Source organism: Furipterus horrens, unplaced genomic scaffold, assembly GCF_987537825.1.
Source record: "Furipterus horrens unplaced genomic scaffold, mFurHor1.1.pri manual_scaffold_1, whole genome shotgun sequence".
NCBI classification, from domain to species: Eukaryota; Metazoa; Chordata; class Mammalia; order Chiroptera; family Furipteridae; genus Furipterus; species Furipterus horrens.
In genome coordinates, this window is record NW_028327171.1 from 60,441,382 (window position 1) to 60,454,467 (window position 13,086).

At 36.8% G+C, this 13,086-nt stretch overlaps 1 protein-coding gene across 1 annotated transcript in view; it reads left to right on the forward strand.

The window, feature by feature from the left end:
• Positions 1 to 13,086, forward strand: part of CPA3 (carboxypeptidase A3) — a 40,007-nt gene that overhangs the window by 11,098 nt on the left and 15,823 nt on the right. Inside the window, 7 exon segments of the mRNA XM_090286412.1 lie at positions 948 to 1,050; positions 1,168 to 1,269; positions 2,316 to 2,331; positions 2,334 to 2,416; positions 3,721 to 3,841; positions 10,142 to 10,219; positions 11,222 to 11,424. Of these exon segments, the coding sequence (XP_090142538.1) occupies positions 948 to 1,050; positions 1,168 to 1,269; positions 2,316 to 2,331; positions 2,334 to 2,416; positions 3,721 to 3,841; positions 10,142 to 10,219; positions 11,222 to 11,424 (706 nt within the window).

The following is a 13,086-nucleotide window of genomic DNA, read 5'->3' on the forward strand; positions in this document are numbered from 1 at the left end:
CAGGGAAAAAGCCAGAAGTGGAGGTATAAATATGGATGACCATTAGGTTGCCATCAAAGCCATGTGATTCAATGAGGTGATGAGATGATATAACTCAGGATGACATGAAATAGATAAGAGGACACAGACCAGAATAAGCCTTCTGGTCCCTAACACTAGCTTTCCAATGATTCTTCCTGCACCTTATTTCACATACTCCAAACCAACCTAGCCATCTTCTAGCTCTGTAACAATGACAAGTTATTTAAACACTTTATGTCTCAACTTTTTCATCTCTAAAATTAGGATAATAATCTCAATGTGGAGATTAAATAAGTTAATGTATGCAAGTTGGTTAGAGCATGACTGGAACATGATGAGTGCTAAGTAAATGCTTATTATTATTGTTACTCAGGTTTCTTGGGACAGTCAGTAGATTTGTGCACAAGAGTATCCACTGTTGTCTGAGCTATGTGATCATGAATGTGTGTGTGTTTTGAAGAAAGACTGTGAGTGACTATAGAGTAGCACTGGCCAATAACAGTATAATGCAAGACACATGGGTAATTTCAAATAATCTAGTAGCCACATTAAAAAAATAAATTTTAACAAAATATTCTATTTGAGCTAGCTAACACATCCACAATATTATTTCAACATGTAATGATTATACTTATTAGTGAGTTATTTCACATATACAGCAATCTCTATGTTTGGACAAGTCTATTTTAAGTATTTCATCACCATGTGTGGCTATAAACTATTATTTTGGACAGCATAGCTGTAGAAAAATGGGAAGATCTGAAGCCAGACAAATGACATGTCTGAAGGAAATGGTAAGAGAATAATCAAGAAACAGGGAAAACCTGATCTAAGATAAAGAAAAAGGAAGAGAAATTTTTTGCAAATGAAAGATAAATGTGTTTTTCTCCAGTAAATGTATATTTTATCATTCCCCTGTCAAACAGAATCTTGATTCATAATCTACAGGAAGTGATTGAGAAACAGTTTGATGTCAAAAAGGATATTCCAGGCAGGCACAGCTATGCAAAATACAATACCTGGGACAAGGTACAGTATAAAATGCCTGTGCTTCAAAAAGGAAGAAAAGAAAAAGAGCTATTCTAAACATTTGTTGTCATTTAGTTTTCTTTTATTCTAATTCCTCATAATGATTTTACTCTTAAGATTGTTGCTTGGACTGAAAAAATGGTGCATAAGCATCCTGAAATGATCTCTCGTATTAAAATTAGAACTACCATTGAAGATAACCCACTGTATATTCTCAAGGTAAAAATAATTTAAGAACTACTGATTCATATTATTGTTGAAAAACATGAAGTTTAAAGTTACTTTTTAACACATATATCTAATTTTTATACAATAAATGTCTTATTTTTTAGAGAATACTTAAGCTCTAGACATCCATTCTAGAACAGAAGTGACAGATGATTTTAGGTGGAACCAAGAAAGTTCCTGATTAAATCATTTGTCACTGTGGACAAACACAAGTATCTTATCCTGTATCTTTATTACAAGAGTTAGTGGTGTCCCTGGTATAGAAAACAGTTTCCTGTCCATTAAAACTCAGTGAAACTGATAACTAAAATGTCATGAAGAAAAGAAAAGTTCAAGAACATAGAATCATAGGCTCACAAAACAGTAAGTGAGGCATTTCAACCCCACGTTGATGGGTGATTTCCTTCTATAACCGAGATGGTAACTGTCATTCAGCTGCTGCTGGATTTTTGTACATCCAAAGACACTGCTTCCAGATACATCCCCTTAATAACTGGGAAGCCCTTCCCTACCCTAAATTTCCATCCATTTATTCTCTCCAACTACACAAAACAAATTTAACCTCTCTTCAAAATGACAGCCCTTCAAACATCCAGTCACTAGTCTTCCCTCTCACTTCAAAAACACTACAAAATCTTTTTCACTCCAAGCAAAACATCCTCAGGTTATGAAGACAACAAAACAAAAGAAAATGTCAGAAACAGAAGCAACTTTATAATTTATATCTCAGGCCAAAGAATGTTAGCAGGAAAATAAGAAAAGCAAGACCGATTTTTTAAAAAATTCTAAAAGCAACTCTGACACTAGGAAAAACTTTTGAAAAATATACTATGTGATAGATTATGAATTATGTATAGACATTTAAGGATATATGTCATGGTCCTACCTGAGAACAATATGTGTTTACACAGTTACTCATTCAACAGGAGACAGGAGGAAGAATTACTCTGAGAATATGAATGAGTTATAAGACAACGATAGATCAATGTGTGAATTCGTACAAAATACAATAATATCTTGACTTTATTTGTAAATAGATTGGGAAAAAAGATGAAAGAGAAAGGCTATTTTCATGGACTGTGGCATTCATGCACAAGAATGGATCTCCCCAGCATTCTGTCAGTGGTTTGTCTATCAGGTAAGTGAATTGGAACACACACAATCCTCCACTGATTGGCAAGTCTCCAGCACTTCACCAAGTGGCAACTACCCTTTCCAAACGAGTGCAGTTCCACTGAACTAGACAAGCCCACATTTAGTGCTGTCAGAAAATAGATGCTCTGGTTTTTACTCAACATTCAGTTTTTATAAAATTGACACCTTCCTCCAGACTTAACTCCAGCTGACAGCTTTAAAAAAAAAAAAATTGGGGGGGGGGTGGGTATTACAATACGAGAGTTTTTCCTACAGTTAAGCATGGAAAATCTGAAACTATCTTAATATTCTAACATACAAACATGGCCTTTCAAAGCTCAAAGCAGAGACTTTAGTTCTGTTTAGGTATTTCATTAACCACACATACACTTGGCACATTTAAATTCCCTTTCCAAGTGAAAAATAACTCACTTTTTAAAAAGTTTGTGTTTGTTAACCCTCTCACTCTATTTCTATTGTATTCTGACTTCTTCTATGTTTAACCTGCTCTGTCTGCCGCTTTTGCACAGAACACAGTGATGAAATAGGCATGACAATGGCCTTCTGGATGTGGATAGTTTCACTAGGTGTGAATCTGCCACTTGAGCAGATTATCCCTGCCCTGTTCTAGCTCTTCCAGCCGAAAGCCCAGTGCACCCCTTACTCAGCCCATAAAGGAACACCCTTCATAGGACTACAAGATATCTCCTGGCTCCAATACAGCTGTACCTGGAAGAGATTTTTCCAAAACTGATGACAGAGATTTTAGGTAGCCATAGAAAGTCCAGATAATTAGAGAAATTTCAGTCACATGTGAAAAAATAAAGAAGTTGATTGGTCAGTTTCTAAACTGTTGAGTTTTTTATCAATAGAGCACTTTTTCTTTAATCTTATTTATAATAAATGTATGAATCCTCTCCAATATGTATATATTCAAATGCTTATAGACTCAAAAAGGGTGTGAGGGAAATAATTCATTTTAAATAAGCTATACTGCTAATTTTTCACTTGGCCTCTATTCTTCCTATGAATATGATTGTATGCCACATTTGAAATGCTACGAGTCTCAATAATCAAATGATCCTTTAAAGTGCTCAGTTCAATTAAGTTCATTAGTCTGAATAAATGTCACTTTATGTCATCTATATGGGTCATTTATTTTTGTACCATCTAGGAGAGATATGTTCAAAATCATGTGACCTAAGGCAGATGACTTAAGGAGTGGTAGTTATTGCTATTATAACCACAACTTTCCCTATATTAGCTAAACTTTACACCAATAGCTTCATTTTTTTCCTATCCTCACAGGCTACCAAAACTTATGGAAGAAACAAAATTATGACCAAACTCCTGGACTGAATGAATTTTTATGTTCTTCCTGTGTTCAACATTGATGGATATATTTGGTCATGGAAACAGGTAATGTGGTGTTCTGTAGGGTTTTTTTTTTTTTTTTATTGCATTTAGATAATATGTTATTTACTGACTTTAATGCACCATGATTGCTATGTATTAAGTTTAAAATTTGGGTAACCAGTTTATTTTAATTCACAAAAGTATATTTTTAAAAATCTCAATTTCAGACTAAGGCAAATATGATTTTCTGAGTGTTCTTTTGTGTGTGTGTGTGTGTCATAGAAATAGCCAATACTTATTTTAATAGGAAGATCAGAACAACAATAAAACAGTTCCAGACTGGAAACTAACATTAGAAACTAGGAAGGAAGCTCAAAATAACAGCGACCGAAAACAAAGATAGGCCATGGACAATTAATATGAGCAAGTCTTGATTTTGCAATTACTCTTGCAAAATACACTGTTGCCATAGTCCACAAGGAGTGAGATTTCTGTGAAAGCAGCACCTCTAGTTTAGATTTGTCATGGAGGTCATGCTGAGGAAGTAAGGACACTGTTCCATAAGGCTTCTGAGGGAGGGGACATGCTGGTTCAGAAAAGCCTATCCCAGCTAGCATTCAGAAAAATTATTTAGCGTAGCAGCTGGGCTATCATTCTTACTACTTGCCATGGCAGTTGAATCTTGGTACCCTTTTATCTTGCAGATTAAGATTCCAAAAACCAAAACAAAACAAAACAAAAACATTTTCTTTTTAAATCTGAGTCTGATTGACTATAAACATTATCTGAAAGAACAATCTTGACATCCCAAACTGGAAGTACATTGATCACCCTGTACTTGTAGCAAACTGAGAAAAATTTCCATACAAAAGAGATTAAGAAGCTGAAACCAAAGTTAGGGTTGTAAATTATCCCAGCACAGTTATATAAGTGATGGAGAGAATGTAAATAATCTCTAATTTATGTTATAAATGTGATTTGGGAGGATATTTATTCAATCTATGAAATAAAAACAGTCTGAAATCAGAAAATATTGCTTTTGGTTAGAGAAACACATTTTTGGAATTAAAACTCTGCCACTATCACCACTGCTCTTAATTCTATAATTTTTATGTGAGAGACTCAATAAAAACAAGTAATTCAAAATTGTTAAAGGTAAAAAGAATGAGCAAAAATGCCAGTTTGTGGAATGAACAGGAAATATCAGTGACAATATGACGTTCCGATAAAGTGGCATTCAAGAGCAAAAGCATTAAATGGGAAAGACTACAATGATGATCATCCTAGATGTCATAATCCCATTATTATAACCATTCAGTTGCTCCAAGACTCATTTATTTTGTAACTTTTTTCTTCTCTGTTACTTTATTTAACTTCAGCCTCAGTTTAATCCAATTGTCTGTCTTTTACAGGCCTGAAAACTTGTTGCTGAATATGGCTAGAGAAAACCCACATTATAATACTGTATAATCTCATGTTAAGTCAATGATGACAGACTTCAAGGAAACCTTAATGTTGCCAAGGAATAACCTAATTTGCTCTAATCTGCTTCCCTGTCCTATTCTCTTTTCTTTTTTAAGTATATTTTATTGATTATATTGTTACAATAGTTCCAATTTTTTCCCCTTTGCTCCCCTCCGCCCAGCACCCCCCTTCCCCAACAATCCCCTCCCCAAGTCCATGCCCATGGGTCATACATACAAGCTCTCCTGTCTCACCCTTTCATATATTCTTCTTCTTTTTTTTAAATAATTAAATAGTTAAATATTTTAACAATAAAAAATAACAATCCCTCCCTCTCAGACTTAGGACCCTTTACAATCTTATAAAGGACAATGGAGAAGGTCCCGAGCTCCTCTAGCTGCTTCAAGCTGGACGTGGTCGTTGTCCTACCTACCCTTGGGTCAAGAAATCCCTAATAAGAGTGGGGGTGTGGAGGGGAGGGTGGCCTTCCCACATGGGAAAGGATCGTGCAGACTCCAGGTTGGTTGGCTGTCTCTGGACAACGGCATGCTTGGTTTAACAGGCTGGCATCCTTGTTGTATTCTGGGGGCAACAGGGTTAAAGGACATCATTCAATCCGTAACCACTAGATGACAAAAGACAGGTATTAATTTTTCAATGTCCCACATTAGGGAAAAGAAGAGTTTCTTTGGAGGAAGGTGTGCCAGGTACATCTCACCTGTCCAAAACCCTTTTGCCCATTATACTTAGTTTGGACTGAGGGAAATATTTTAGGTTTCCCCCCTCTCAGACCTCTGGGCTCTTTCTGTCCAAGCCATTAGGATAGAAAAGAGAAACCAGTTTTAAAGTAAAGCCCACAGACCACCCCATTCTTCACCAACCCAGCCACTTAGTTCAGCCAAACCATTGAGTCTCAGGAGGCAGCAATGCAGACAGGATTAAGTGAGGCCTATATGTACAGACAATCACTCAGGTAATGAGATCGTAGGCTTATGCCCTTTGAAAACAGAAAACACATGTTAATTTATGTAACATAACCCGCATACAAGTCTCTAAATCTGTAGGACTGTCTTATCAGAAAGACATCCAGTTGCAAGGCATTTGACATTCTTCTTGCCTGTAAATTAAACATCTTTGATAATGCCACAGACATAGTTTAACTTTCAAATGAAAACAAATTTTAAATGAAAAGAAACTTTAAAGACGGTTAGCTACACTACTTTATAGTCTACCACTGGGCATTGTGATCTTCCTTGAATCATCATTTTTCTCCCTAAGATTACCCTCCTTGTCATTAAAGGGACTGCATTAAGTTCATTTTTAATTTATCCTGTTCATTTGCATAAACACAACAAGAGCAGAAAATGATCACTTATGATCTTTAGTTCTGCTTTGCTGGAACTTACGCAAGGAACATTTAGGGTGACCTTCAGTCTGCCCTTCAGGGCACAGAAGCTGAGCCACATACCTGGCATTCAGCCTTGCCTGTAAACACCTGTCTTTTCCAGGTCCTTCTGGTTTTCCATTGTGCCTTATGGTCCCTTCTAGCCATCTTTCAGGAAAACAACCTTCGTTCCTTCCCTGGAAAGATTGCTATGGACCGCTCATCCATCCAAGGTACCAGGCCTTTTATCTCGTGGACTTTTATTACTTTTGAAGGTCAGTCCCAGTTGCTCAGGGCTTTTTTGTAACAACCAAAGCCCAAGCATGTCTCCTTTAGGCATGACATTCCAGTCAAAGTCTTAGTCAAAAAACTCGTTATTAACAACAGGTCTTATTAGTTTTATGCAAAGAAACTTAGGTCATTACTTACTTCTTTAGAATGTCAAATTCTGGAGGGATCAGATAGGGAGAAAAATATACAGTGTGAAGGAAAATCCTTGTCCTTCTAATATTCACTGAACTTGCATTTCTATTCTTTATATTTTTATTTTTCCCCCCACTAAAAATTTTTCTGTTTGTTTGTTTTTCCATTACAGTTGTCTCACTTTTTCCCCCTCTTGCTTCCCTGCACCCTGCCCCCCCTTCTTCCACATTCAGTCTCCACCCAGTTGTCCATGTCCATGGGTCATTTATACATGTTCTTTGACTAGACCCTTCCCCTTCTTACCCCTTCTCTCCCTCCCATCTCCCCCTTTGTTACTGTTAGTTTATTCCTTGTTTACATACCTCTGGTTCAATTTTGCTCATTTGTGTTGTTCATTAGTTTCCTGTAACAGGTGATAGCATAAGGTAATTTTCTTTCGTTGCCTGGCTTATTTTGCTAAGCATAATTCTCTCTAGTTCCAATCATGTTGTTGCAAATGGTAGAAGTTCCTTCTCTCTTTCAGTACTTATTCATTGTCATTTTCCCCCTTTGTACTCATGTTCCTCTCTGTCTCTCTCTGTTTCTTCATCTTCTTAAAGCAGACCCTTTAGCATCTCTTGCAATACTGGTTTGGTGGAGATGTATTCTTTTAGCCTTCTTTTGTCTTGGAAACTCCTTATTTCATCTTCCATTTTGAATGAGAGCCTTGCTGGGTAGAGTATTCTTGGTTGTAGGCCTTTGTTTTTCATTACCTGGAATATATTTTGCCATTCCCTTCTGGCTTGTAGTGTTTCTGCTGAGAAATCTGATGATAGCCTTATTGGAGCTCCCTTGTATGTTATTAGTTGTTTCTCTCTTGCTGCTTTTAGGATTCTCTCTTTGTCTTTGAATGTTGGCATTTTAATTATGATGTGTCTTGAAGTGGGCCTGTTGGGGTTCATCTTCATTGGGACCCTCTGTGCTTCCTGGACTTGCATGATTCTTTCTCTCCTCATGTTAGGGAAGTTTTCTGTCATTAGTTTTTCAAAGAGATTTTCTATTCCTTGCTCTTCTTCTTCTCCTTCTGGAATTCCTATGATACAGATATTACTACGTTTCATGTTGTCCTGCAGCTGTCTTAGAGCCTCTTCAGTCTTGTTCAGTCTTTTTTCATTTTGTTGCACTGTCTGGGAGTTTTTGTCTACATTGTCCTCCAGCTCGCTGATCCGATCTTCTGCTTCCTCTAGCCTGTTTTTAATTCCTTCTACTGTGTTCTTCAATTCAGAGATCGTATTCTTCATTTCCTCCTGGCTCTTATTGATAGCTTCCATGTCCTTTTTGATGCTGGTGTAATTCTCAGTAAGTTCCTTATAGTTCTGGAGTTCACTGTAGTTTTTCTGGAGTTCTTTGTAGTTTCCGCTGAGCTCATTGAGCTTCTCCATAATCCATGCTTTCAATTCCATATCTGATAGTTTGCTCCCCTCTATTTCATTTAGCACTCTTTCTGGGGACTCTACCTTTCCTTTCGATGGGGGGTTGTTTCTCTGTCTCCCCATTTTTGTGACTCCTATTGTTTGTTGGTGCTTCTTAGAATGACCTGCACTTCCTGGATCTGCCCCTGGGGGGCGTCAGATCCTGTACCAGTCTGGGCCTAGGCAGCCTGTTGGAGACTTCCAGGGACCTACTGCCTTTGTCTGACTCCTTTAGTTGTTAATCTATTCAATCTGTGATTAGCTGTCAGGCTTAAGGACTGTGGGTGTGGCAGCTTAATTCCTGTAGGCAGGGCTTTTGCTTCCCCTCAGGCTGATGCCACTTGGCTGGGAATGGTCTACCCGCACTACTGGGGATGAGTCAGCCCTGGGACCCAGCCGGCCGCTTCCCCAGCTCTCCCCTCAAAGCCACCACACCAAACTCTCCCCAAGCATCTCCAGTCCTCTCTGTCTTCCCTCTGCTTGTGCCCAGGTTAAGTGGGGGCAGAATATTTTCATATGTGATCCGCTTAAGAGCTCTTTTTCTCCAGCTGTTTCTCTCCGGCTAGCAAGAACCCCTGTGGCTTTTCGCTTTTCTCAGCTGGATACTATTTTACTTTCCACTCTGTTGCTGTAGGCTGGGAAGCCCAGCTGGGGGTTTAGACCCTGCCCTTCTCAGGGGGAATCCCTGGCTGCTCAGCTGTTTCTCAGTCCCTTCAGCTGCCACCCGTGTGACGCCAGCCAGCCCTTCCGCATCTCCGCACTCCCTACCGTCACATTGTGATGAAGTGGCCTTTTCTGTCTCTCCGTGGTTATAAGACTTCTCTCCAGCTGGTGTTCGGTTGGTTATTCCAGATGATTCTCCAAAATTACGTTGTAAATCCAGACTAGTTCTGGGAGGAAGTTAGTGTAGCTTCCACTTACTCCTCCGCCATCTTGTTTCCCCCTGAGTGTTCTTGAAACAATATGAAATTTTTGCTGCTGAATCTGGTAATGTGGAAAAATGAAATAAAGCAGTAACTATAAAGGATACTCTAACTAAGACTAGTGGTTGTTTAAAAATATTATGAATACATTAACTTCAAAGCAAACGTCACCATATTCCATCAACTTGGGACAGAATTCAAGTTGAGACTAATTATATAAAAAAATAAATTAAAAAGTGATGCAGATATCTGTCTGGCTTTTAAAAAGATCCTTCATTTCCCTTCTGCCACTAAATTAGATTAATAATGAACTTTCAGACAGACACTATCACATAAAGTTCTTTTCTGAAAAGTATGCTCCAATAGTCACAATTTTACCTGTATTATATCTGAATCTCTAAATGGTGAAAGATGCAATGAAGTTATAACTTAAGTATAGGTAATTTCAGAAGATCATTTATCATTTCTAATACTGAGAACTAATCAACAGTTTTTAAAACTAACTGAATTGTTTAAAATACTTATATAAAAAGCAATATTTCTGAAAATATTTTAAGTTACAAGAACACAATACATTTTTCTTTATAAAAAAAAGGCCTCAGTTTACATAGATGGATTTCAAATATAACTGTAGACACAGGGAAGATCTGAAATAATCAAACTGAAAAATGCAAATTGACCTGCTATAAATACTTCTGTTATTTAATCCTGCAGAACCACTTGTGGAGAAGAAAATCGTTCCAAGAACCAAAACTCCAAATGCATTGGCACTGACCTCAACAGGAACTTTAATGCCTCATGGAACTGTGAGTTGACTTGATCTCAAGGAAAAGAGCTATAAAGAGTGTTTAGACATGGAATTTACTTAAACCACCTACTTATTCAGTAAAGATATGTTTTACCTGAGTGAGTATTAATTTTCTAAACTAAAAATGAAAGATATCATCACTCTATAGAGACATTACGAATGTTTTATCATATGGGAGGAAGTGGGAAGTGGGGTGTTGGGGTGTGGGGTTGAATATATTTAACTTGCTAAAATTTAAGCACACTTCAGATGTACAAAAAGTTCAAATAATCTGAAGAGAGGTCTAAGGTCTTTCCTTATCCTGATATGATAAAAATTGAGAAATACCAGTGGTTAAAACCAACATACAGATAGTTCTTTAGATGTTTAGTGAAAAGAAATATCTGGGGAAAAAAGAGTGAAAAGGTTTAATGAAAATACAATAATAAACAAAGACCTGCTATATCAGATGAGTTTATAGTTGCTACACAAATATGACTGTATAATTACATATATTCAAGGGAAAATGATCACTATCACAATTCATAATATCTGTTACCTAACTTTGTTGAAAACGCCATCTCAGCTTTTAATTCTATTCTACCATAATGAATATGATAATAGCAGCTTCCCTAATTGATGGCTGCCTGCTAAAACAGGTTGAAGAAACTCGGGTTCAAAGAACATAACCGGTACCCAGTAAGTTAGAACTACAGATAAATTGGAACTGGGATCTCTCTGGCCCCAAGCCCTGGACTGCTCCTGGTGTATTATTCCTGTGACATTGGACTGAGGGAAAATAAACAAGACTAAGAATATTCCCATTGGCTAAGTCTGTTATACTCTGAGGTATGTGTACAAAGTTAGTCTGCAGTGACTATGACACCAGAAACATAGAGGGGCCCTATAAATCTGGGAGACTAAAATGTTTACAACATTTTGTGAATTCACATCAGCAGAAGTGGTGGCTGTACTGAGGAGGCAAGCAGATTGTGATCTCATCCGTCTATGTCCTCTGTAGCTTTTCCTGACACCAGAGACTCGTGTGAGGAAACCTATGCGGGCCCCATACCAGAGTCTGAGAAAGAAACCAAAGCTGTCACTGACTTCTTTCAAAGCCACCTGAAAATAATCAAGGCATACATCACCATACACTCCTACTCCCAGATACTCTTGTTTCCCTACAGATATGCATCAGAGTTGCCACCTAACATTGAGGAACTGGTATGTAGAAAAAAACCTGTGGTTCATGCTTTGACACCACCATTGACTTTCAGTCAGTTCTTCATTAACAACTTGTGTTATGTTAAAAGAATTCCACATTTTAATACCAAAGAAAAGAACTAATGAAGTTTACTTTGGAGTTAAAATTGTAAAACTTAGATTAATTTTTATATATTAAAATTATACAGTTAAAAAAATCTTTCAACATAATTCTAAGGTAAAGCGAATAGGAAGAAATGTCTAGACTATCAGAGTAGAATTCTATTACTACATAGATCATTAAACATTTACAACATGTCATACTGTAAAACTACACACAGCAAAAGTCTAATAGAACAGCAAAGATGTCTGTTATTCCTATACCTGAGATACCAGATTTAAGGGTATCCATTGTATTTTTATCCTCCCCATCAACTTAGAAATGATATTAATACTTTTACTATACAAACAAAGAACATTACTATCCAAAGAATGTTTGTTACACTTCCTCACTAAGAACAGTCTTTTCAGAACTATGATCCACTAAGCAGCCTTTTCCATTCTATGGAAACTAATTTGTTGGCTTTTAAAAGAAATTCTAGATATGGGTTTCAATGAATTAAAAGAATGGGCAATGTGAATAAATGAATACCCATATAAATAAATAAATATTTGCCCTGGCCAATGTGTCTCAGTTGGTTGGAGCATTGTCTTGTAAATTGAAAGGCTGTGGGTTTGATTCCTGGTCGGAACACATGCCTAGGTTTCAGGTTCAGTCCCTAGTCAGGGTACCTACAGGAGGCAACCAATTGATGTTTCTCTCTCACATCAATGTTTCTCTCCCTCTCTCTTCTCCCTTCCCCCTCTCTAAAATCAATAAGTATATCCTCAGATGAGGATTAAAAAGAGAAAAGAAAAGAAAAGAAAATTTTTTTATTTCTGTAGAAGAAAAGAAATAAAGCAGATAAAATTAATGTTCCAAATCCCATGGTGGTTGACAAATACAACACATCCAGCAAAAGTTATGGTTCAAATACTACCTCAAAGTTTTTACAAAAAAAAAATTAAGACACACACATTTGTCATTCTGACTTCAGTTAATTGTTTCAGCAAAACAGCATTTAATTTTGAGCTGAAACAGAGATTTGGACCAATGATTAAAACTATGTGTGTATATGCAGCAAAGAAAATATACAAGCAATCTAGGGCCCATAGAATCATTTATTTAACCAATCTAGTTGAGAATCTGAATCCATGAGTATGAATAACTTATACAAAGACACAGCAATGCAATTTTAATCTGCCCTTAAGAAAATGGTGTTATGGTTTAAAAACTACATATATATACAACAAACAATTTATGTAAAGTAAGAATTTTTACACGACTAAACTGATTTAAAAATATATATTTCTGGTTATATATATTATACACATAGACTAAAATAAAACTTCATTTAGATTACAAATATATTAGTGACTATATTCCACTGAAGTTTGTTCCAATAAATCATTCACATAGCACAAAACACTAATGTGTATTAAAGATCACGAAATGCTACTCTGAAAGAAAAACTAATTTAACGGAACTTTTAAAAAAGAGTCAACCAGCCCTGGATGGTGTGGCTTAGTGGATTGAGCGCTGGCCTGTGAACCAGAGTCACCAGTTTGGTTCCCAGTCAGGGC